Below are 23227 nucleotides of genomic sequence, written 5' to 3'. Positions count from 1 at the left end.
TCTCACAAACTCACTGTACTGAGAATAATGGACACATGGTCTATGTGGGTCTTCCATAAAGAACTCCTAATATTTCTCCTTGCAGTTGGTTTGAATGGAGATTGCTTTGCGATGGCACACTGCTTTCGGCTTGATTGCAGAAGCTTGGTACTCACGGATACGGTCTATATCCCTATCCGAAAAACCGACTTGCCAAATCTGAGCAGCCAAAGGGAAAACAAACCCACACCTTTTCTATAACACATGGTATTCGCACACCATTTGTATGGCAATGCGCATCAAATGGGGGAGGGGCGGCCCCTTCAATTATTATTAATTTTTGGGAGGGGGGGCGAAGGGACCTCTGCTACAAGGAGTTGGTGCCTATGAGGCCAGTGAAGGAGATACAGTAATACGATGGTTATGCTGCAGCGCCCCCAGGTGTACTAACAGCCACATCACATCACATCATTGTGGATGAGCTGGTTTTGCAGAAAGCAGGTGCCGCTGAGATACGAGACTCCAAGCAGCGCCTTTAATTAAAAGGCCACTTGCAGTAGAAGAGCCGAGTCATGCATGCTGCCTCTCGTAAAAAGATGGGATATAAATAAATAAAATTCCTGTGGCTTAACGGAGACTTGAAGGCAGCATATTTATTCATTTTAGAAACAATAGGCGAGCCTCCAGATTTAAAAGCCATCTCGACGCGTCCTGGTATTTCTTTCCGTTTTGGTCCGTGCCCCCACCCCCAGTTCTTCATTTCTCCAGTGCATTAGAGCAGCAGGCGTTTTGCACTCTGCGTATGCTCAGGCACTCTCTCCCTTCTCATTAGCACATTTTTCCACCACCAAGGGAACCCAGGACGGCGAAAGCGGAGGCCTGGGACACCACCGTCTCCCCCCCCCCAAAAAAAACAACCTCCTTTTGTCCTCTCCCTTTTTCACCACGATTTCATTCCTTCCCTCGGGCGCCTGGATGGCACGAACAGGGCTGGACGGGACGGGATGAGCAGCGATGCGGGCCCGCCTCCTGTCGCCTGATAGGCTCCTCGCCCTCCTCCCCCGGGGCGCGATTGGCTGCTCCGAGATAGGGACAGGATGGGCAGAGGGTGGCGCCGCTGATGCCGGGCTGATGCGGGCGGGCAGGTGGCTGGGACAGGTGAGCGCATCCCGCATCCAGGCGCCGCCGCCGCCAGGTAAGCCTTCCTCCGGCGTGTCCCCACCCCCATGCCAGAGGATGCCGCCGCTGTTGCTGGCTGGATCTGGAGGGCCAGTGGGTGGGGCAGACATGCGTGGGTCCCTCTCGGGGTGCACCCAAGCCAGGCAGGGGATGGTGGTCCCTTGCCCCCGCGGGGGAGGGTGGCTTTAGGGACCTTCCCGAAAGGCCCGGCCCAACCTGAGATTGGCATCCTCGCCATAGCCGTCAGGTTTTCCCTTTTCTCGCGAGGAAGCCTATTCAGCATAAGGGAATTTCCCTTAAAAAAAGGGAGAACTTGACAGCTATGATGATCCTCGCCAGCAGCGCTTCCCCTGGGCTAGGAAAGCCCCCCCGTCTGGAAGTGCAGCGCCGTCGGTGGATGTGGAACTTAGGCGCAGCAAGCACCGGCGGAGGATGAGGCTGCGAGGCAGGTGCCTTCCTTCCTATCTAAAGACGCCTTTTCTCCAGAAACATGAGGACTGGGACCTTGCTCCTTAGGGGAAGGGTGGCTGTAGCTCAAATGGGAGGGCGCATGTTTTGCACGCAGAAGGTTCCCCCACCCTACCCCGGCCAGGTTCAATCTCTCTGTCTCTCTCTTTCACACACATTTCTCTAGGTAATGTTGAGGGTGGCTGCTGGGCAGGCAAGATGGGGACTGATCCGGTATGGCAGCTTCCTATAAGGGTTGGATCCTGCACCCAGGCCTGCGAGGCATCTGACATCTCCCTCTTTTGAAATGTATTGAGGTCAGGAGCAGAACTATCCTCCTCAGAAGAGCCACAAATTCTGACTCCCAAAGTACCTTGAATTACCACATAATGTTGTTGGCCTCAGTCTGTTTCAGCAGGAGACAATGGAAGTGTGTGCCTTTTTTGGGGTGTGGGTGGGTGTGAAGTCAAGCTGTTGTTGGAAGGTTATGGTGCCTGCTGTGGCTGTATTTGGGGTGCAGACACTTTGGAGGTGATGCAAATGGCGCAGATTTCAAGCATGCACCTTGTCAGGTGGTTTAATAGTTCTTCTTGAAGATACACGCAAAAGCTATGTATTTCAAAGGTTGGCAGTTCTCTCGCTTATGAGGACAAATCTGCCGCAGGCTGTTGGATTTTGAGATTCTTTGTTGGAGCTGGAGGGTTGCTTTCTCTGCTGGAGACAGGGAACTGGGCTGAGAATTTGAGACAGAGGCAACAAGGCAGTTAGCATGTTCTTAATGCTAAATTACAAAACTGACAGGACTCTAAAGGAAAGGAGGAGAAAAGCTGATTCCTTTTGGAAGCAGTAAGTCAACGAACAATTTCACAGGTTTGAGGCTTCAGTTGAGAACCAGTTGTTGTAAGGCAATTACAGTATTTATAGGCATCCCAACCAAGCTTGGAAATTGTAATTCGTGAAGGGTGCTGGGAATTGTAGCTATGTGAGGGGCAAACCACAGTTCCCAGGATCCTTGGGCAGGGATGCTTTAAATGTGTGGTGTGTTGGCAAACCTAGACCATGAAGACCTAAATCCTTACTTGGCCATGAAACTCTCTGGGTGACCTTGGGCCCCTCACAGGGCTGCTGTGAAGACAAAAATATGTCACAGTGGACTCCTAGGCGGAAAGGTGAGGAATAGAATGGGTGTATGCTGGGGCTCACATTTCCCTTGACCTAACAATGTCCAGATGTGTCTGGAGGGCTTAGTGGTGAGAGAGCAAGCACTCCCAATATGCTCAGAGGCACTCGATTGTAACTTTGAGAGGTGTGCTTGGGTACCAGAAATGGGTGCCGAGGCTCAACCGTGCCAAGCGCCAACTCCAATTTTGTGCAGCAGCAGGAGACTAAGTGAGGGAGTTTGACCCACTCTTGGGCTCATGACCCCAAGAGGTGGGGTAGGGGGTACACTTTGCACCTGCTGTTTGAAATAGGTAAAGGTAAAGGGGCCCCTGACCATCAGGTCCCGTCATGTCCGACTCTGGGGTTGCAGCGCTCATCTCGCTCTATAGGCCGAGGGAGCCGGCGTTTGTCCGCAGACAGCTTCTGGGTCATGTGGCCAGCATGACAAAGCTGCTTCTGGCGAGCCAGAGCAGCGCACGGAAACACCATTTACCTTCCCGCCGGAGCGGTCCCTATTTATATACTTGCACTTTGATGTGCTTTCAAACTGTTAGGTGGGCAGGAGCTGGGACCGAGCAATGGGAGCTCACCCCGTTGCAGGGATTCGAACCGCCGATCTTCTGATCAGCAAGCCCTAGACTCTGTGGTTTAACCCACAGCGCCACCTGGGTCCCTCGCTGTTTGAAATAATTGCACCCAAATATTTATCCTGAGTTGCAGATTTTCTGGGAAAGGGGAGGTAGACTTGCCAAGCACTTGCTTTGGATACAAAACATCCTTCCTGGTTATGATGGTTGACTGGGAAAGAGTCTAGAGAGATGCTGCCAACCAGTGGAGGCAATACTGAACTCGATGGGACAACGGCCTGACTCTGCCAAAGGCAGCATCCTGTGTTCCTATGAGAGGCATTTCACAGGTGCTCACGAACTAGTAGCACTTTATATTGACTGGAGGCCTGTTCCAAAGGGTTCAAAATGCTGTACATACCTTACAACAGCCCTGTGAGGTAGACTAGTGGCAGATGTCTAACGGGGCAGACATGGCAGTCCGACAAGCCTGCCCTTGCTCTGGAATCCCAGCCTCCAGCTGGCCGGCTTTTGTTGGCTGTGCCCTCCTGGTGATTAATGTCTAAAAAAAGAAGGGGACCTGGGCGGAATGACTCCATGGCCAGGCAGCCTTGCATGTAAGGCACAGTCAGTTAGAAAGAATGTGGCTTCGGTTAACAGGCGATCAAAATCTGCTCGACCATCGAACCGCACATGGGGGGGGGACTTGGAGGCTTGTCTCAAGGGGCTCCGTTTGGTCTTCATGGATTCTTTCTTTAGGTCTGTGTGTGGTTGCTGAAGACCAGGGCAACTTGCAAGAGGAGGTTTCTGGCCCGGGACCTGCTCAAGAGGACAATGGATCGACTGAAGGTCCCCCGCACCAGAGAGCTGGAATTTGGAGGCGTCCTAGGTGAGGGGGGAAGGCTGAAAGCAGGGGGTGTGTGCGCAGGCAGAAGGATACTGTTATAGATTGGGTGCAGGGGCTAAACCTTAGGAATTAATATAATAATAATAATAATAATAATAATAATAATAATAATAATAATAATTTATTATTTATACCCCGCCCATCTGGCTGGGTTTCCCCAGCCACTCTGGGCAGCTTTCAACCAAATATTAAAAACAGTACAGCATCAAATATTAAAAACTTCCCTAAACAGGGCTGCCTTCAGTTGTCTTCTAAAAGTAAAATACAGTAGTTGCTTATTGCCTTGACATCTGCTGGGAGGGCGTTCCACAGGGCAGGTGCCACTACCGAGAAGGCCCTCTGCCTGGTTCCCTGTAACCTCACTTCTCGCAATGAGGGAACCGCCAGAAGGCCCTCGGTGCTGGATCTCAGGGTCCAGGCTGAATAAACGGTAGGATTTTTATTATTTGGGGATGCGAAGGGAGAAATACAGGCTGCAGAGGAATTCCTGAGCTATCCTATGCCAAACACCTGACCAAGCTTAGGGCCATTAAGAAACAATACAGGGTCATTGAGGGCCATTGTCAATGCAAGAGAAATGTCCTTCTCCCCGCCCATCCTTGCCCTGAGGTGTGAACAGAGACTGGGGGTTTGGAAGGTTGCCAGGATAACTCGGTGTTGTATGACAAGAAAAGGTCATTTTTAGCCAGGTGCGTTGGGAAGAAGAAGGGGAGAGAAGAAAGACTGGGATCCATCTTGGGCAGGCTGGCTGAAGGCTAGCTGGGAGAGATGCCAGGGCTGCACTGCTGTGGGGGACAAGCCCCTCTTGAGGTGACCATGCTTTGACTCCCTCCCTGCAGACTGAAGGTGTAAATAGGTAAATAAATCATATTTCTTAAAGCTACGACAGTCTCCAAAGGGACCCTGGGTGAGTTCTTGGAACCCCATGGACTCTGGCTACCGCTCGACAGAGAGAGAGGGAGGCACTCAACTTTTGTAACAAGACCTTTATCTCATCCCTCCCCAAGCTCCTCCTGTTTTTAAGAAGCAGGTCATGCCACCTCCCCCTCTAAATCGGAATAGCACCCCCCACTTAAGAGCCTTTGCATATGCCAAGGCTATCTTGCCTTCTTTCTGTAGTTTCAGTTTCGTAAGTGCAAAAGGTGACCAAGAGCCAGGGATCGCTGAGAAACCCCCGAGTTCCAAAATCTTCTGCTGTAGATTGTCATCTATAAGGACACAAGAGGAGCCATTCAGATGGCCCATAGGGAATCACAAAGCCCTTTGCTGCCTCTGACCGTGAGAGCAAAGCAGAGCTCCCTAGTAGTAGCATTGGCAGCCCCCTCCGTTAATTTCTCTAGTCCCCTTTTAAAGCCACGCAAATGCATCCAGCGAGGGAGAGTTCCATAGTTTCACCATGTCGTGGTGTATAAGGAGGATTCCTTGGGCTCTTTCCCCCATTTCTGGAAGAGAGGGAGGAGGTCTAGCGATAAGGGAGGGTAACCAGCCGACTCCAGCCGAGCTGTTGTGCCCTTAAGAGCAGCTTGGTGGGCTGAAATTGGCAGCTGATTTCACATCATGAAAGCAAACCTGGTGACTCCTTGCTAATAATGTCTGCACATCAAGCTGCTCTGAAAGAGGCAGGAGGGGGCAGCGCTGATCAAAAGGTGGGTGATTTTTGTGGGGTGGGGGGAGGAGTTGGAAGCTAGGACCTCCCTCCACCCATTTTGTCATTGTGATTAGGAGAGGAAGGATGCAGCAGGCGGAATTCTTGGGTCCCATTCTTGGATGATGGAGGATGCAGAAACCGCCCTGGGTTCCCCCAAAGTCTACTGGGAATTGTAGTTTTGCAGGCTGCTGAAAATTGTCTCTTAGGTTGACTAGGAGAACTACAGGTCTGTTATTAAACCATTTAAATCAAAGGTGATGGCAGAAAGCGAGGAGGAATTAAAGAACCTTTTAATGAGGGTGAAAGAGGAGAGCGCAAAATATGGTCTGAAGCTCAACATCAAAAAAACCAAGATCATGGCCACTGGTCCCATCACCTCCTGGCAAACAGAAGGGGAAGAAATGGAGGCAGTGAGAGATTTTACTTTCTTGGGCTCCTTGATCACTGCAGATGGCAACAGCAGTCACGAAATTAAAAGACGCCTGCTTCTTGGGAGAAAAGCAATGACAAACCTAGACAGCATCTTAAAAAGCAGAGACATCACCTTGCCGACAAAGGTCCGTATAGTTCAAGCTATGGTTTCCCCAGTAGTGATGTATGGAAGTGAGAGCTGGACCATAAAGAAGGCTGATCGCCGAAGAATTGATGCTTTTGAATTATGGTGCTGGAGGAGACTCTTGAGAGTCCCATGGACTGCAAGAAGATCAAATCTATCCATTCTTAAGGAAATCAGCCTTGAGTGCTCCCTGGAAGGACAGATCGTGAAGCTGAGGCTCCAATACTTTGGCCACCTCATGAGAAGAGAAGACTCCCTGGAAAAGACCCTGATGTTGGGAAAGATTGAGGGCACAAGGAGAAGGGGACGACAGAGGACGAGATGGTTGGACAGTGTTCTCGAAGCTACGAACATGAGTTTGACCAAACTGTGGAAGACAGGAGTGCCTGGCGTGCTCTGGTTCATGGGGTCACGAAGAGTCGGACACAACTAAACGACTAAACAACAACAGCCTAGGTCTTTCCACCTGTCCCAAGCGGGTGGTGGTGAGGAGAGTATCAAGTCTCCATCAGAAATTCAACTGGGAAAGCTTTTTGCCATCATTGCCTCTGCACATTGGGGGGGGGGATCCACCTTTTACATTTCTGCCTGCCCTATTACAGAAATCAGAGAGGTTAGCAATCTTGCAGTCAGATATAGAAATCCTCTGTTAGGGAGGCTTGGACTCCTGGGTTCTGTCTCTTCCCCTTTCTGACCACTCCATCTTTTTTTCATCACAGGGGCTGCCCTCCTTATCGTCCTAATGCCCACCACTGTCTTCTACCTCCTGCTGACTTGCAGAACGGAGCAGGCCAGCCTGTTGAACATCCCCCATCCTTTGCCCACCCTCCGCTCCCTGTGGGACCCCCGGGACTTTGCCCTGGTCTTGGCCTGGGTTGGCCTGCAAGCTCTCTTATACATGCTCCCGATGGGGAAGGTAAGCAGACCTCCACACTCTCAAAGGATTTTTCCTGGCTTCTGCCACGGACTCCTTCTTGCCTGCACCACAGTAAGGTTCTGCAGCCTGGCCTCAGTTTTCCTCATCTGCACAATGGGGAGAAAGGTTAGCTGCTCCCACTGGTAAAATGGCAGAAACGGGGAATTGGCATCAGAAAACAGCGGCTGCCCTTGGCTACAGAAGGACCCTTGAGTCGTGGGGAAAGGCCAAAACAGCCCTCTGTCTTTTTATTTCCCCAAAGTGCGTTTTGAGCATTCCTCTCCCACCAGAGAGGCTTCCCTCTGGTTCCATATGAAGACGTGGGTCTCCAGCTGTTGTCGGACTACAACTCCCATCGTCCCTAGCTGGCAGGACCAGTGGCCAGGGATGCTGGGAATTGTGGTCTTAAGAACAGCTGGAGACCCAAGTTTGGGAAACCCTGATATAAAGAAAGCAACCCCCTTTCAGGCAGCCCTGGCAACATAGACCCCACCACCGCTTTCTGTATCTCACTCTGTGTGTGTGTGTTTTCAACAGCTCACAGAAGGGACCCCGCTGCGAGACAAGACCCGGCTCCAGTACCGGATTAATGGTAGGTGCCCCCCACTCTTGGGAAAGGTGCCCCACAGGTGATATGGCCACCAGGGGTGCTGGTGGTGGCGTTCAACAATGGGGAGAGATGTGGCGCTTATTGGGCCTTTCAGTGCATCCCAGTGTTTCAAGACCAAGAACATTTTATTAAAAGCCACCTCGTGATTTCCCCTAAGTTTAACCATATCAGTATTGGCTTAGGAAGGCCTGTGGGGGCAGGAGGGATGATAAATGGTTGTCTGGTTGTTGTTTGTTTGCCCTGCTCTCTTTCTCCCCCTGCCCCACATTTCTCAGGGTGTCATGCCATGGTGGTCACAGCGCTGGTGGTTGGAGCCGGCCTGGCTGCCGGACTGCGCCTCAGCTACATCCACGACCATTTCCTGCAGTTGGCCTTCTCTGCCTCCCTCGTGGCCTTTGGACTCAGCGCCCTCCTGTACATCAAGGCCTTGTTTGCCCCAGAGGCAGCCCTGGCCCCAGGCGGGAACTCAGGTGAGATGTGAACCCTTCACAAGGCTCCTTCTGGCCTTCTTGCCAGCTCCGCCCCGCCAGGGACTAGCGACTTGATGGGCATGGCCCAAACCCATCAAACGTCCCGTGTCTGGTGCAAGCTGGTGGCAGGTGGTGGTGGGGTGGTAGGAAGGAAAAAGGAGGGGTGGGGGAGACCGAAACCATTTTCTCCTAGCGTGAATTAGCTGGCAAAAAGGGATAAGGACCATCTCATACATCATTTAGCAAAAACAACAGAGAGGCCTGTAGTCCTTTTAAGGCTCGTTCATTTCTAGAGGCAGGAGTTTTTGCGGGAAACCCACATATGTAGCATTGTTCTTGCTGATATTCTTGTTATACGGCAACGGTATAAAAATCACTATGTGAAAAAAATTATAAAATACCCAGGGGACGCGAATTATTACCCCCAGTTGGCAATTATCTCTTCGTATATGTAATTTGCATCGTTATTAACATATAGGGAAATGCGAATAGGCCGGAAAGGTCTTTGGGAATGCAAAGGGCCTAAAATCACCCAGGGAGCTTCATGGCTGAGTGGAGATTTGAACCCTGGTCTCTCAGATGCTAGTGCGTCACTCTAACCCCTACCCCACACAGGCTCTCTTACGCTGAGACGTGGTGACTGTAAGATCAGCTGCAGACATAGCTGCCAAGTTATCCCTTTTTTAAAAGGGACTTTCCCTTATGCTGAATAGGCTTCCTCACGAGAAAAGGGAAAACTTGGCAGCTATGGCTGCAGAGCATTCTGGGAGGCTGTGTGTTCTTCCTCTGGTTTCTGAGCATATTGCTGAAAATGTGGGCGCAACGTTCTGCCAACACTTTCCTGCTTCACAGGGGTGCAGCTGCCTAGAGCAGGGGTCAGCAAACTTTTTCAGCGGGGGGCCGGTCCACTGTCCCTCAGACCTTGTGGGGGGCCAGACTATATTTTGAAAAAAATAAAATAAAATGAACGAATTCCTATGCCCCACAAATAGCCCAGAGATGCACCCTTTATAATAAAGTGCAAGTGTCTCTGCGTCCAGTCCCTGTGTCCGTGGGATTGCGCTACTGCGCATGTGCCCCACGGACAGCCATTGGGACTTGGAGCGCAGAGACTTCGGCCGGCCGGAACTGTTGAAGCGGCGGGTGTGCGTGGGCACGCGGCGGGATGCACTCTGTGCATGTCCTCGAGGTTGCTAGAGCAACGGGTCTGTTCTAGCACCCGTTAATTTAACGGGCTTCATGATACTACTTTTAAACGTCCGTGGGCCGGATTTAGAAGGTGATTGGGCCACATCTGGCCCCCGGGCCTTAGTTTGGGGACCCCTGGCCTAGAGGAATGCGTCAGAACCACCTCCCCAAAGTGTTTTTTCCCTCTTCCCCCATCCCACAGGAAACCCCGTTTACGACTTCTTCATGGGCCATGAATTGAACCCACGTATCAATATTTTTGACCTGAAGTTCTTCTGTGAGCTGCGCCCGGGTCTCCTCGGATGGGTAGGCACCCCTACGCTGGTAGCAGAAGGCAGGGTTGGGGAGCGACCCCTTTGTGTTAGTGTGGCAGCGCCAAGGAGCCTCACCCCCCCCAAAAAAATACTGGAGGGTCCAGATCACTGGGGATCAGGCAGCCGACACAACTGGGATCCAGTATGGCGTTGTGGTTGGAGCGCTGGGTGAGGACTGCGGAGAAGCGGGTTCAAATCAGCCCGTAGAGCAGGTGTGGGGAACCTTTGACCCTCCAGGTGCTGCTGAACTACAACTCCCATCAGCCCCAACAATGGCCAGTGATGACAGGAGTTGTAGTTCAGCAACATCTAGAGGGCCGAAGGTTGCCCACCCCTGCCAGAGAGCTGGCAGCAACCTCCCCTTCAGATTGTTTTCACGTCTTTCGGGGCCATGCTCTCGCAGGAGCCAAAATGAGACATCCCAGGAGCCAGAATGGCTTCTGTAATTCTGGGGTGTCTTGCTTAAAACAGGAAAAGTTGAGGGGTATGCCACAAGCTGTATCTTTTGCTACTATTAATGGTGATGAGGATAATACTGCTTTTTTCCCCTCCGCACCTGCCGCTTGCCTGCTCTCTCGTAGGCCCTGATTAACATGGCCATGTTGGTGAAGGAGACGGAGCTGAGAGGAAGCCCTTCCTTGGCCATGATCCTCGTTAATGGCTTCCAGCTTCTCTACGTGGTGGATGCCTTATGGCACGAGGCAAGTCTGGTAGAGGGTGGGATCTGAACCGGCCGGCCGGCCTGCCTGCCTGAACTTTGCAGGGAGCCTTAATTCCTGGGTTTCTCGCCACGGAGATGTGTCACAGGAACGGCCAGTCAGGGCTGAGTTTACAAATGACACCCGTGTGTTTTTTTTTTGTTATTTCCTGCACTTGCTTCCGTAAAGACTAGAAACTTGCTTTTGTCTTTAAAAATAAATAAACAGAAGCTAAAGCAGGGCTTTCCAAACTTATACCCTTCATTTCAGTCAAGCCTCCCAGGGGCACAATAAACCTTCTTTTGCCAAAAGAACACAAAAAGAGAAATTGTCACAATGTGTGCCTGTCGGGCTGTTTTCCTCTTAGTGGACCTCGATTCTGCTCACATTTCTCCTTCTGAATTTGGGGTGGGCCCCTGGAGGAGAGGAAGGCTTGCATTTCCTCCCTATTACCTGCTTTCTCAAATCACCTGAACCTGTTTGCTCTGCAGGCAGTTCTCTGAAATGCACCCACACTCCCCAGTGTGTGGCTCGCAGTGGGTTTGTTTAGTGGGACTGAGAGCTGGTGGATTTTCCTGGGCCAGATGAAAAAAAAAGCCTTTTCTTCCATCCCAAAGGAGGCTGTCCTCACCACGATGGACATCGTCCATGACGGGTTCGGCTTCATGTTGGCTTTTGGGGACTTGACGTGGGTGCCCTTTTTGTACACCCTCCAGTCGTATTTCCTCGTCACCCACCCGCAGAAGCTGAGCCTGCCCATGGCTGGGGGCATCACCCTGCTAAATGGTGAGTTGGGTGGCAAACAGGGCCTCTGAGCATGCACAGAATACGTTTTCTTCCCCACCAAGCTTCAGGAACTTTCTTTTCTTTTCCTGGCAGGGGTCTAATAACGTAACCGACTTGCTCTTAACTAAGCTTCCAGAATGAGAAGGGATAGAAAGCCTTAATCAATTGATAGTAAACAGTGGGGACTTTGTACATTAAAAACAACAACAGGCAATATTCAAAATTTCCACTTTGCAGAGTGCCCCTACCCAGTGCCTAAGCTGGGGTGTGGATGATGCCTGCTACCTGGAAACAATTATTTCCTGAGTTTGGGAGGGCCAAGGGAGATGCTGTGCATAGGGTGCTAAGAGAAAGAAAAGCAAAATTAATGTGGCCTGAACAATTTCTATGCAAATGTGCATGTGTTATTATTTTTGTTCATAGTTCTGTTCCTTCAGCCCACGCCAGAGCTCAAACTCTCTGTCTGCCCACCCACTCTTTCTCTCTAGCTTGCCCTTCCCATTCATGACAGCCTGTTCTCACTCTCCTACCCCCACCCCCCTCTCAACCCTGCAGGCCTGGGCTACTCCATTTTCCGTGGCGCCAACTCCCAGAAGAATGCCTTTCGCCGGAACCCTGCCGACCCCAAAGTTGCTGGTTGGTTGTGCTTTGTAGCTTGTGGCCTGTTTGGACCCTGCTGGGAGACACACAAGCTGTGTGCCTTGCACCTTCACAACCTTTGGCCTCTAATGTTCCTTTTGTGCCTCGGGAAAGCGCCTGCATTTAAAATCCAAATGCCATCGCTTCTGAAGAGGCGTGGGTGCATGGGTGTCGACTTTTGCCTATGGAAGGGAGGTGGAATATTGGGCTTTGTTTTCCTCCCTGTTGCGAAAGCAGAGCGTGGCTGGCCTCCTGATTTTGGAGGACCTGCACGCCTTGTGAAACTCTCCCAACCCCTTTGTTCTCACAAGAGAAATCTTGCTTTCTTGCAGGACTGCGAACTATCCCCACGGCCACAGGACGGCGCCTGCTGGTGTCCGGCTGGTGGGGGTTTGTGCGGCACCCCAACTACTTAGGAGACCTCATCATGGCTTTTGCGTGGTCCTTGCCCTGCGGTAAGTGGGAACCTCTCTCCCCCTTCGTCAATATCCAGCCCACACTCTGTAGGAAGGGAATCTCAGTGCCCAGCCCACTCACCAGGGTCACACAACACCATTACAGGCAATTACATGACCTTACACATAGTGTGTGCCAAGTTGCCAAAGGCACAGAAAGAAGGACGGGGAGACAGCATCCTCTCAGATAGACGCAGGTAGCACTGTGGGTTAAACCACAGAGCCTAGGGCTTGCTGATGGGAACGTCGGCGGTTCGAATCCCCACGACGGGGTGAGCTCCCGTTGCTTGGTCCCAGCTCCTGCCAACCTAGCAGTTCGAAAGCACGTCAGTGCAAGTAGATAAATAGGTATTGCTACAGCGGGAAGGTAAATGGCGTTTCTGTGTGCTGCTCTGGTTCGCCAGAAGCGGCTTTGTCATGCTGGCCACATGACCCGGAAGCTGTACGCTGGCTCCCTCGGCCAGTAACGCGAGATGAGCGCCGCAACCCCAGAGTCGGTCACGACTGGACCTAATGGTCAGCGGTCCCTTTACCTTTACACATAGTGTGTGCCAAGTTGCCAAATGCACAGAAAGAAGGATGGGGAGATGGCATCCTCTCAGATAGAGCTGCTGTGCTTCCTTAAAGAAAGAGAGAACCATCCTATACATGTCGACACAAATTCTGAGGGGGCAGAATTAAGCAGTGCCTGTTTTCTGATGTCCATGAGTCTCATGGCCTTTGAGTAACCGCTGGGAGGCTCTCAAAAACCCCACTTTGGAGAGAAACAAGCAAAGCACGTAGAAAATTAAATTTCATGTTATTCCCTGCAAAATCCCGGAAAGAGCTTTCCCATCACCTTCCAGCCTTTCAGGCCTTAACCCAGGGAGCAGGGGGCCTGTGGGTGGGCTCCCACACCCTCATCCCTGACCATTGGCCATGCTGGCTGTTGCCGGGGCTGATGGGAGTTGTAGTCCAGGACCCCTGCACTGCCCCCCCTTCATCACAGTAACCCACCAGACAAAAAATGGCATTTCATTTGTGTAAGTTACACAAGGTAAAGCATTAAGAGCCACATTATAGCAATACCAACCCAACTAGGCCAACCCAAATGTTCCAAAATAGTTTGGAAGCTTTCAGGGTTCCCCCCCCCCCAAACTCATCCGGCTGGATCTTGAAAGCTGGGGTGAGGGAGAATGAGAGAGAAGAGGCTGCTGGTGCCGAGAGACCCCTTTTCTTTCTCTCTTCCCCACCCCTATATGGGATGCTCTGTGCCTCCTTCCACTGAAATCTGAAGTGGTTCCTCTGTGTCCCAATAGCCAGTAAGAGGGTCTCTGTTGCACCCTCCCCAATGACTTCCCCATCCTGTTTCCTCTCCTCAGGCCTGACTCACATCCTGCCTTACTTCTATGTCCTCTACTTCACCTTCCTTCTGATTCACCGGGAAGCCCGGGACGAGCACCAGTGCCTGAGGAAGTATGGCCTCGCCTGGCAGGAGTATTGCCGCCGCGTCCCTTACCGGATCTTCCCCTACCTCTACTGAGCCATCTCTTGACAACTCTGCTCTCGCCCTGGTCACCACGATGGAAATCCAGCCTTTCTGCCTGCCTGGAGAAGCCCATGCCCAAACAGGCTCAACCAAGGAGAGGAATGGGTGCTGTGGCCATCACTGTGGGGTCACAACCCCCCTCCCCACCTCCAGGAGCTGGGGGTGGGTGGGTGGGTCTCAGCCTGCTGCAGCTTCGTTTCCAAGACCCACTCAGGGCAACATGGCCTGCTTCTTTCAGGAAATCAGAGGCTCTCTTGCTTCCTATCTATTACCCGCCAGGACGTTTCGATCTAGAAATCGCCTTCTTTTGTCAAGCCTTGATTTGCACAAATTTAACCCACAAAGATCATGTGGGCAAACTCTGTGTTGCTGGGTTTTGTGGTGTTGTGGTTTTTTAAAAATCCTTATTGTGTGCAGACAGCAAGAGCCCAGATTACATGACTGTAATTACTGTGTTGATCTTCACATATTTATTCCGTTTCTGCAATGCAGCAGAGCATCGAGCTACATCAAAGACATTTGGCAAACTGCAACCAACTGGAAGTGCTGCTCTGCCCTTTCTCTGGCCTCTGAGACGCCTCTGAGATTTCACCGCAACTCGTCTTGCAGAAATAAGGACTAGAAGCACTTTCAGTTAATTAAGGAAAGAATTTCAAAATTATGCAAAATCTTAATTTAGGTCTAGTTGGGCGCTTCATGTGTGCATGGAACAGCTGAGAGAGAGCAACCTTTTTTCCCTCTGTCTTACACACACACACAGAGAGAGAGAGAGAGAGAGAGAGAGAGAGAGAGAGAGCCATTTGCTAAAGAGCCTAACAGGGCAGTAGAAGGAATTGGAGCACACCAGAGTTGTCTCTAGGTGCTGGTGGGTTAAGGATTAAACTATTTCCCTGGCTGGGTTGGAAATTAGGGGGTGGGGTATTTACTTGCATTTTTGAAAGGGGTGGGAGAAATGAGCAAATGTAACTTATTTTAATAAATAATATATTCAAACCACTGCGGGGTTTGGAATGTAATTTTGGCAAAGCTGCTGCTCCACACTTCTTTGAGGACATCAACAGTGAATGCAGAGTCCACACAGTTATTACCAAGAGGGTAGTTTCTCCATATCGCGGTTGGATACAAGAAAGCTGCCAAAATGCCGTAATTTCAGTAATGACAGCGATGGCTAATTTCCCTCAAATCAACCGATCACATGTTCACTCATTGTTTTACAACAAGGAACACGCTTTTGTGTTTTAATCTGCTGACTCCAGATTATTAAACTCCAAACCCGTTGGCTGTTAATACTTCCGCTAGGTGTGCCTTAATCCTAAAGCACATTCTTAGAAGCCCTGCTGAGTTCAATGCCCATTCAAACTTTGTAAGATTCTTCACAATCAGGGCAGTCCGGAGGGTGGCTACTCAATGTATTTACTAGAGTGTAAACTCTACTAGATACAGTGGGACCGTCCTTATCCCAACTAACCACACATAGGATTGGGCCACTGATTAAAAGATAGAACAAAAACAGCAAGAAAGTTTGCCAATTTATTACACCAGCAGCCCCCACAAGTGCCTCTTGTTAATGCGAAGTGAGATAGAAAAGGGGCTAATCTTATTTAATCCAATACGTGATCTAGTTTACAGAGTATTTATTCAATTTCCTGCTCAAAAGCCTAATCTGGTTTCAGCAGGACTCTCCCCCCAACTCCCTCCCAGGCCAGCTGGTGAGCATCTGACAGCTGTCAAAGCTCCTGAATTTAGTCCAGTTCTTCTATCAGGGCTTTCTTAGGAGGAGGGACTTTGGCCCCCCACATCCGCTCCAGTTCCTGGCTGACAGCCCCCACCTCCTTCACCATCTTTAGGTGGGCATTGTATTCCTGCTGCACCTCCAAGGCCAGGAGGCTCAGAGCCACCTCATTCTCATTCACCCAAGAGAGCAAGAACTCGCATTTCTTCTGGGCCCCAGAGATCCTGGCTCGGTCCTGGGCAGGCAGCAGCCTCTTCCCTTTGCTCAGCAGCCGGGCCATGTGGGCGAGGGCAGCCAGGCTGAACCCCTTTTGCTGGGCCTGGCACTCCCCCATTAAAATTTGGGCCACAGCCACCATCACCTCGGCATTGCCCAGCAGGCATTCGGGGTATTGCCCCATTGCCAGCGCCTGGAGGGCAGCTTGTAGGGCCTCTGCTGTCGAGTGGAAAACCTGCTTGGCCCCCAGAGCCCCAGAAACGTCAAGGACCGTCTCGCAAAACTCAGGGAGCATCTCTGCCTCGTCTGCCTCTCCATTGTACAGCGCCAGGGCATAGGCATAGGCATAGAGAATATTGGGCAGCTGGAAGCGGACCAGAGGTGAGGCAGGAGTATGAGTCAGGGAGGCCAGCGGAGGGATGGAGGATGGCAAGGTGGGCACTGCTTGCTGTCGAAGCCTCTGGGTGCCAGTGGGAGAAGCCTCTTCTGGGTGGGTGGGAAGTGGCGGCTGTTGCAAAGAAGCCTCGAGGTGCCGGTGGGGGTCCTGCTCCTGACCATCCCTGGAGTCCCCCTGGAGCTCCTGGATCAGGGCAGCGCCATCGCAGCTCCTGCCCCCCAGCCACCAAGGCTCCCAGGCGGGCAAGAGCCCCGAGATCTGTCCGCTGCTCAGCAGCTGCTGGAAGTGCTTCCTCTGGACGGGGCTCAGCTGCTCCCACAGCGCCTCCTCTTGCTCCACGTCGGGGTTGAGGCCTAGCGAAAAGCCCTCATCCCCGGGCTCGCGTAGCTCCTGCAGCCGCAAGAGGGCCTCTCTCAGGCGGCGCTGGGAAGCCTTGTCCCCCCGAAGGCCCCGGAGGCTTAGCTCTAGCTCGCGGCTCTGGAAGTCTTGGGCGCAGGAGCCGTGGTCCCGGTAACAGGGAACGGAGCAGAAGCGGAGGTGGCACCGCGGGCAAGTGTAAGGGGCTCGCCTGGCATGGCAGTGCCCGCAGGGAAGGTCCGGCGCGGGACTCGAACCCGCGGAATCCATTGGCGTGGAAGAGGCAGCCGAGGGACGCCGAGCGCGTTCGGGAATTTCCGGCAGCAGCCTGTAAAGGGTTTCCGCGTTAATACCTTGCAGCGAATCGGGAGTTTCCGTTCATTCTCGGGCCGAAGGGCGCCGAGCCCCAGAAGGCTGTGCGCGCGCAGCTTGAAAACTGGTTTCCGCGCAGACGCACTCCTGTATGTAAATCTAGCCATAACAGTGCATTGTGGGAGGAAAACAGGAGGGCAGACCGGGGACTTTAGGGCACCTGAAGACATAAATCTATGACAATTGGATATAAAAGCATTGCTGTTCTATCAGAGTGGTTTATTGCACCTGCTTAGGAGAGGTCACCATAACTTATAAAGCAGAGCCAAAGAGTGCCCAGGAGGTGCTTGAGCAATCCCAACTCATACTTACCTGGCAGGGGAGACACCATGATCATGAAGGTGGTTTTCCCAGGGTGAGGCTCATCCATTGCACTGCGGGTGTGCTGACCCCTGCGATTTCCCCAAATGCGGGAAACTCGACTGCATAATTTGTGGTAGTGGGGGACTGCGTTCGCGCTTTCCCCTGATTTTTCGGTAACAAAAAAAATAGAGCTAATTTATTGTACTACTTCTAAGCCTTAAAATGCTGAGTTATATCGTTAGTAGTGTTCTTATCCAGCATGTTTGGAGTTTATCCCCGCTGTACTAAGCTGCTGTGAAATGCGAGAGAAGTTAGCCACACTGGTTTGAAACATAAGCATACCTGCTTTCTAAGTAGGTCGTATACTGTCCTCAATGGTGGAGGCTGGTTCATAAGGCGAGTGGCATGCTGCCCCCACCAAGCAGAACACACATTCAGCCTGCCCCATCTGCTTAATTGCTTTCTAATTTACAACCAGGGCATTGGGACTGCTAGATCTCTGCTGCAGGGAGGATGGGGGCAGGGGACACAAAACCTCCCTCCACCTGCTGTTTGGCCTCCCTGCCTTCTCCCCCAATACCCAACAGGTATTGTGCAGGTGTGTGCCAAAATCCTGAGCTAGTTACAATATGCGAAGAGCGATTTTCACAGGGTCCAAAAATGTGAGCTGAGAAAAGGGGGTGGACAGGCTCTTGGGGTGTGTGGCAGCCCCTTCTGCTCTTTGAACAATATAGAATAAAAATGATTGTGCTCCAGTTTGTCGTCAACAGTTCAGCCTAATGTTGCACTTGAATGTTTATGCCTGCAGCAACATGGGGCAGGAAACAGAGGAATGTAACTTCCAGAGACCTCAAAGGAATGGGGGTAGAGTGCGGTAGTGAGGAATCAACACTAGAAATTTACACCGAAAGTGGTAATCAAGTATTCCCATTAACCTGACGGAGAAATATGCAACACCAGTGGATGGGCAACAGGGACAACTGGAGCAATTGGGAGAGGGAGGAGCAGCTGGCAGCATTTCCAGGTCCAGCTTGAGCTTAATCGGCAACCTGTTTCCTTGCAATTTCTGAACCCAACAACTCAAGCCCATCTTAAAGCAGAGGTAATGCAATCTGTGTTCCCCTTCTCCAAGAGCAGCATTTTTAGCACTGCCATGCTACTACCGTGGTCAGTCTGTGGCTGTCCACTTTGGACCATGGCCAGGTTCCTGTCTCCCCTCCAATAAAACATCCCTTGGCAGAAAAAAAGAAGCATGGCAAGGATAAGCCAGAATCCTTCTCCACGATACTCATGTTGGAAATATTTTCTGTATGAAAGCAGTCCATCCTGTGAGCAGTCTCAAAGAATGACCGACTTAAAAATACATCAAACTAAATGAGCACTGTGTTGGCCTTTGGCCCTCCCTTCATTACTTTCTTAGCTCCTAGTGTAAGTGATTTGTCAAATAGTAGAGGCTAATGCACTACATATAAAAACCAGCCATGGAAATATGCAATCATGGAGGGACAATGGAGAGCTTGCTCATTTTAAATGCATATATGCTTCCTTCTTATTTTTATGAAGGTGGCTGGTGATATACAGTATAGTGAACTGGTGACAGTATTTCCCTCTAAATACTCTGACCCTGAAAAAGGAACTTCCCTCTCCCAAGATTGATTTAGTAATCCCTGAGTGATCGGAAAGAGGGTATTGAGTACTTTTCTACTTGGTTCCCAGTCCTCTCCACTCAGTTGTGCTGTGACGGGTGGGTTCTTGAATGTTTTTGAAGTGGGTAGACCACAATCTTGAACCTGATACGGTATACCGTACAAATTTTAAAAATAGCTAAATGGAGGATGAGTTTGGTCAGAATAGAGAATACTTTCAGAATTAACACCAGATACAATACTACTAAGGCCACTAGAGAGCCATGAAAATTTGTGTATTGGGCTTTTTAGACTCATCTCCCCATGTACTATCTGCAACCAAAGGGGTGCACGGGTTGGCATTATTTTCAGCTCTCCTACACCACTTTGCAACTTTGATTGCCCCACTTCCTCTGAATCGGTTGCAGTCCTCGGCTCAAGTAAAACAAAGCCCCTGTTCCCAATAAGGAAGAAAAACGCCCACCAACACCAGGTCCAAGCTAAGATCAGATTTATTAGGCAACTGGGTGCTGCTTAGGAGTTGGCATTGGGGCCCTTCTTCTTGCCAAAGCCTGGCACAATGTTGACAAAGCGGCGGTTGTACTGCATGCGCCTCTTGGCACGGCCAGTCTTCTTCTTCTTCTTCTCTTGCTTAGCAACCTGGGAGAACAAAACCGAACAGGCACCAGTAAAAGATCAGCTTGAACTTCAGTAAGGAATTCACCTCACCACCATTCACCCTGCCCTGCAGCCTCAATTTCCACCATGCAAAGTCTAGCCCCTGATACATAACACCCAGAACCACACCCTGAAAGCTGGGGAGTTTACAACTCTCCACCCAGCCCAATCCTGCCTGGAAGACATTATGGACCGGGCCAAATTCAGCAGCTGCTAGCTCAAGAGCATGCTGGGGAAAACTATACTTCCTGGATTTCTGCCTGGACTGCAATCCAGGCACTCTATGCTCATGGGGCTTTGCGGCTCAGAGTCCTCCCACACAAGAGAAAACAAAAACAGGACCTACCTTTGGGGTCTGGCCTCTCACTTTGCCAGCACGAGCCAGGGAGCCATGGACCTTACCTGAGGGGGAGAGAAACACAAAAAGATATCAGCGAGGTCACCGGAGGCACCACTACAGCTGACAGAAGTGACCAGAGGTGTGTGGGCTAAAGCAAATCTCGCCAACTGGGACCTTTGTTGATGAGATTATATTTGGGCCCAGGGAGAAGGGGCTGGCATGGCACAGCCCTTTTCAGGAGGGCTAAAGCCCACTCTCTGGCTAGGGTATTGTTTGAAAGTTTACTCTCCACATTCTTTATGTAGGGCAAAATCCTGACTTCTGATCATCTGGGGCAATGACGTTGCTGGTCTTCTAGCCAACTGGACCCAACAGCCATCACTTTGGTACAAATAGTTCTGGGGGCTCCATACTTACCACCCAGCATGCGTGCAGCAACCTCCAGCGTTGTGAGGTCACTGATGCCACACTGTCCAATGACCGCATCATCTTCCAGGGGGGTCCCGCCAAGGAGGATCACCTGATCCTCAGGCACAATGCCCTCCAAGGACTCAATGTGGGCCTGGGGAGGGGAAGGGAGATATGTCACCAAAACACCACCGCTCTAATTGCAACAGCAGGGAGGGTGGTACAAAGGCCACGGACAAGGAAAACGGAATTGAGCTGGAAGGATCCATTGACAGCCAACTCCTCAGTAGCCCTTGTGTGTGAACTTCCTACTCCCTTAAGGAAAAGGCAGCAGAGAAGGGGCAGGGTGTGTGCCCAACCCTCCCCTCCCCCCAAGAAAGCCCTGGTGAATTTTTCTAAGGGTATGTCTGAAACGAAGCAAGGGAAAAACAGCAGTAGAAAAAGGAGCAGGGAGGGGAAGGGTTAAGCACCACCACCTGCTTCACTTCTACCTGAAAGGCCACAGGTGTCTGACCCAAAATATCCCCTTCCCCACCCCCAGCAACTGGTCACACAAGCAGATGGCTGCTAAGCCGCTAAGAAACAGCCAAGGCTTCAAGTGACTTCTGCAAACAAAGTTAAGCTGTAATGAAAGGTGGCAAAACTACAGATACAAGTGCTGAGAGCCTCAGACCAATCTATCCAGTGGGGTGATCCCTTCCCAACTCCAAATACAGCAACTAGAGAACAGCAGAAGCAACACTCGCTATCGCTAAGCAACAAACCAAATACAGTGAATCTAGTGAGGTCCAGCACTCTTCACACAGGGTGCTAAGAGGGTGGGGGAAGGTCTTTTCTTCTCCAGCAATAGGAAATTAGCCAGATTTGCTTCATTTTATTAGGAATATTGCTGTAAACTGCCTTGAACAACAATAACTAGAAAGGTGGAACAATAATTTAGTAAATAACACAAGAAGTTAACTGTTCCTTACCTTAAGGTGAGCTACTGTTTCTTGTCCGGACACCTCAAGGGTGTGCAGATTCTGAGCACGAATGAAGAGTTGCATGATTCTACCTGTGCTGAGGAGAACAGTAATCAGATTAGGGTGCAAAAGTGTAGCATTTCCTCCTGAGGCTTAGACAAATTCATGAAAAAGAGGTCTATTGATGGCCGCAAGCCACAATGGCTATGCTCTGTCCTCCACAGGAAGCGGCAGCGATGTTTCTGAAGACCAGTTGCTGTAAACCACAGGAGAGGAGATGGCTCTTGTGCTCAAATCCTGCTTCCTGGTTTCCAACAGGCATCTGGTTGGCTGCTGGGAGGACAGGATGCTGGACTCGATGGGCCATTGGCCTGATCCAGCAGGCTCTTATGTTCTTAAGCTAGTATACCACTGGCGTTTCCCACCTATCTTTTAGACTAGGAAGCTCCCTCTCCATTCTGTAAAGCAGGCCTCAAGGTAATGCTGCTGTTCAACAACAAACTCAGAACAGGAGATGTGGCTCACAAGCCTCTCTGTTCAGCCTGCTATTGGTGCTCATCCTGGCAACACCTTAGCTTCCATCAAGATACTGCTGGAAAGCCCCTAACTTTGGTTCAGGAACTCACAAAACTGTCTGTGTGTATCCTTCCAAATATTGTGCAGGGAACAAAGTCCACCAGGAAATGCCAACCTGAACACAGTTCCTCTCAAAGATTATCGCTGCCCCACATTTGAACAACACACAGTGCCATCTGCTGGGCCACAAACAGCTCCACACACAGAAACAGAGATGTCTTGGCCTACCCGTTGCAAAGTGAGAAGGTAAAGGTAAAGGGACCCCTGCCTGTTAAGTCCAGTCGTGGATGACTCTGGGGTTGCATGCTCATTTTGCTCTAATGCCCAGGGAACGTTGATTATGGGGCAACAGGAAAATCTAGTCACTGCATAAAGGTCTCCTGTGATGCCTCTGTACAGCATCCTTCCTCATATCCTTAAAGTCTCCAGCAAAACTCATCTGGATCATTCCTAGTCCCTACTTCAGACGAAGGATGTGCCATTCAAGCAACGTTCTCTCCTTGCTTCCATTCCCTCACCCCGTTTTTGGATCGGTGACCTGTCACGCCCCTTCTTTAGGAAGCAGAATCCACACACAGGGGGTCATATAAGAATGGCAACAAGGCAAATTCGCCCGCCCCCAAACTTCGTTTGCTCCTCAGGCTTTAAAAACCGGCCCCATGGCCTTTGCCTGCCTGAGCAGCCGGTCTCCTCTCAAGTCTTAGCAGCGTGAGAAGAGCGTTGCTGGCCGCCTTCTCCGTACTGACTGACACGGGGTGCTTCTCTACGGTCCCCGCGGAAGCCGAGGCTACGGGGACGGACGGTCCAACCAAGGCGCCTCCAGCCGTCCGCATCGCTGGAACACGCATTCCGCTCCATCTCCACGTGCTTCACGGGGTCCTGCGAGCCGCGTGCAGCCGATGCCAGTCCTGCTCCGAGTAGGCCCATTGGGCCAGGGGCCAGAAGTCAGCCGCGCCTATTCACGCCTATTCGCCTGGATTTGAGGGCCGTCTCAAGGGGACCCATGAGTCCGGGGGACCCCACCCCCACAATTTTCCTTTGGATTTCCCTCCCTCCTTGTCTCACCCTCACTCGCCGATCCAAGATGGAGCCGAGAGAGCCGAAGAGTCGCCGCCGCTCCGCGCACGCAGACGAGGGAAAGGAAAGAGGCAGGAAATGGGGCGGGACTACCAGGGCGCAGGCGCAGTGGGGTCGGGTGTGGGTGGTCGGTGTGG

General features: G+C 51.3%; 3 protein-coding genes and 1 non-coding gene across 8 annotated transcripts; 2 read left to right on the top strand and 2 right to left on the bottom strand.

Annotated features, from left to right (window-relative positions):
• Positions 1–1061: 1061 nt before the first annotated feature.
• TM7SF2 (transmembrane 7 superfamily member 2) lies at positions 1062–15043 on the top strand. Of its 2 annotated transcripts, none has more exons than XM_088659383.1 (11): positions 1062–1174; positions 4092–4221; positions 7163–7359; positions 7897–7951; positions 8245–8439; positions 9830–9933; positions 10523–10642; positions 11257–11425; positions 11981–12061; positions 12397–12519; positions 13881–15043. In XM_088659383.1, the coding sequence occupies exons 2-11, from the start codon at positions 4167–4169 to the stop codon at positions 14039–14041; spliced, it is 1260 nt and encodes a 419-aa protein (XP_088515509.1). In that variant the 5' UTR covers positions 1062–1174; positions 4092–4166; the 3' UTR covers positions 14042–15043. The 2 variants fall into 2 exon arrangements, with proteins under 2 accessions (XP_088515509.1, XP_034955171.3); XM_035099280.3 differs by having other exon boundaries at positions 1065–2774.
• Positions 15044–15564: 521 nt separating this feature from the next.
• On the bottom strand, positions 15565–17151 carry ZNHIT2 (zinc finger HIT-type containing 2). The gene has a single exon (XM_035098339.3). It carries the CDS (start codon positions 17017–17019, stop codon positions 15790–15792), a length of 1230 nt encoding a protein of 409 aa, XP_034954230.3. The 5' UTR covers positions 17020–17151; the 3' UTR covers positions 15565–15789.
• Positions 17152–17425: 274 nt separating this feature from the next.
• LOC118076638 (U1 spliceosomal RNA) lies at positions 17426–17589 on the top strand. The gene has a single exon (XR_004691540.1). It is a non-coding gene; the product is annotated as a U1 spliceosomal RNA (small nuclear RNA).
• Positions 17590–19543: 1954 nt separating this feature from the next.
• FAU (FAU ubiquitin like and ribosomal protein S30 fusion) lies at positions 19544–23140 on the bottom strand. 4 transcript variants are annotated; one of them, XM_088659382.1, is made up of 5 exons: positions 23068–23140; positions 21447–21536; positions 20485–20629; positions 20074–20129; positions 19544–19709 (listed from the first exon to the last, which is right to left on the bottom strand). In XM_088659382.1, the coding sequence occupies exons 2-5, from the start codon at positions 21519–21521 to the stop codon at positions 19584–19586; spliced, it is 402 nt and encodes a 133-aa protein (XP_088515508.1). In that variant the 5' UTR covers positions 21522–21536; positions 23068–23140; the 3' UTR covers positions 19544–19583. The 4 variants fall into 4 exon arrangements, with proteins under 4 accessions (XP_088515508.1, XP_088515507.1, XP_034954171.1 ...); XM_088659381.1 differs by having other exon boundaries at positions 21447–21531; XM_035098280.3 differs by having other exon boundaries at positions 21447–21534; positions 23079–23140.
• Between the last annotated feature and the right edge of the window lie 87 nt (positions 23141–23227).

Source organism: Zootoca vivipara, chromosome 16 (genome assembly GCF_965207765.1).
Source record: "Zootoca vivipara chromosome 16, rZooViv2.hap1.1, whole genome shotgun sequence".
NCBI lineage: Eukaryota > Metazoa > Chordata > Lepidosauria > Squamata > Lacertidae > Zootoca > Zootoca vivipara.
The sequence above is the reverse complement of the archived record's forward strand: the minus strand, read 5'-3'. Positions and strand labels throughout refer to the sequence as shown.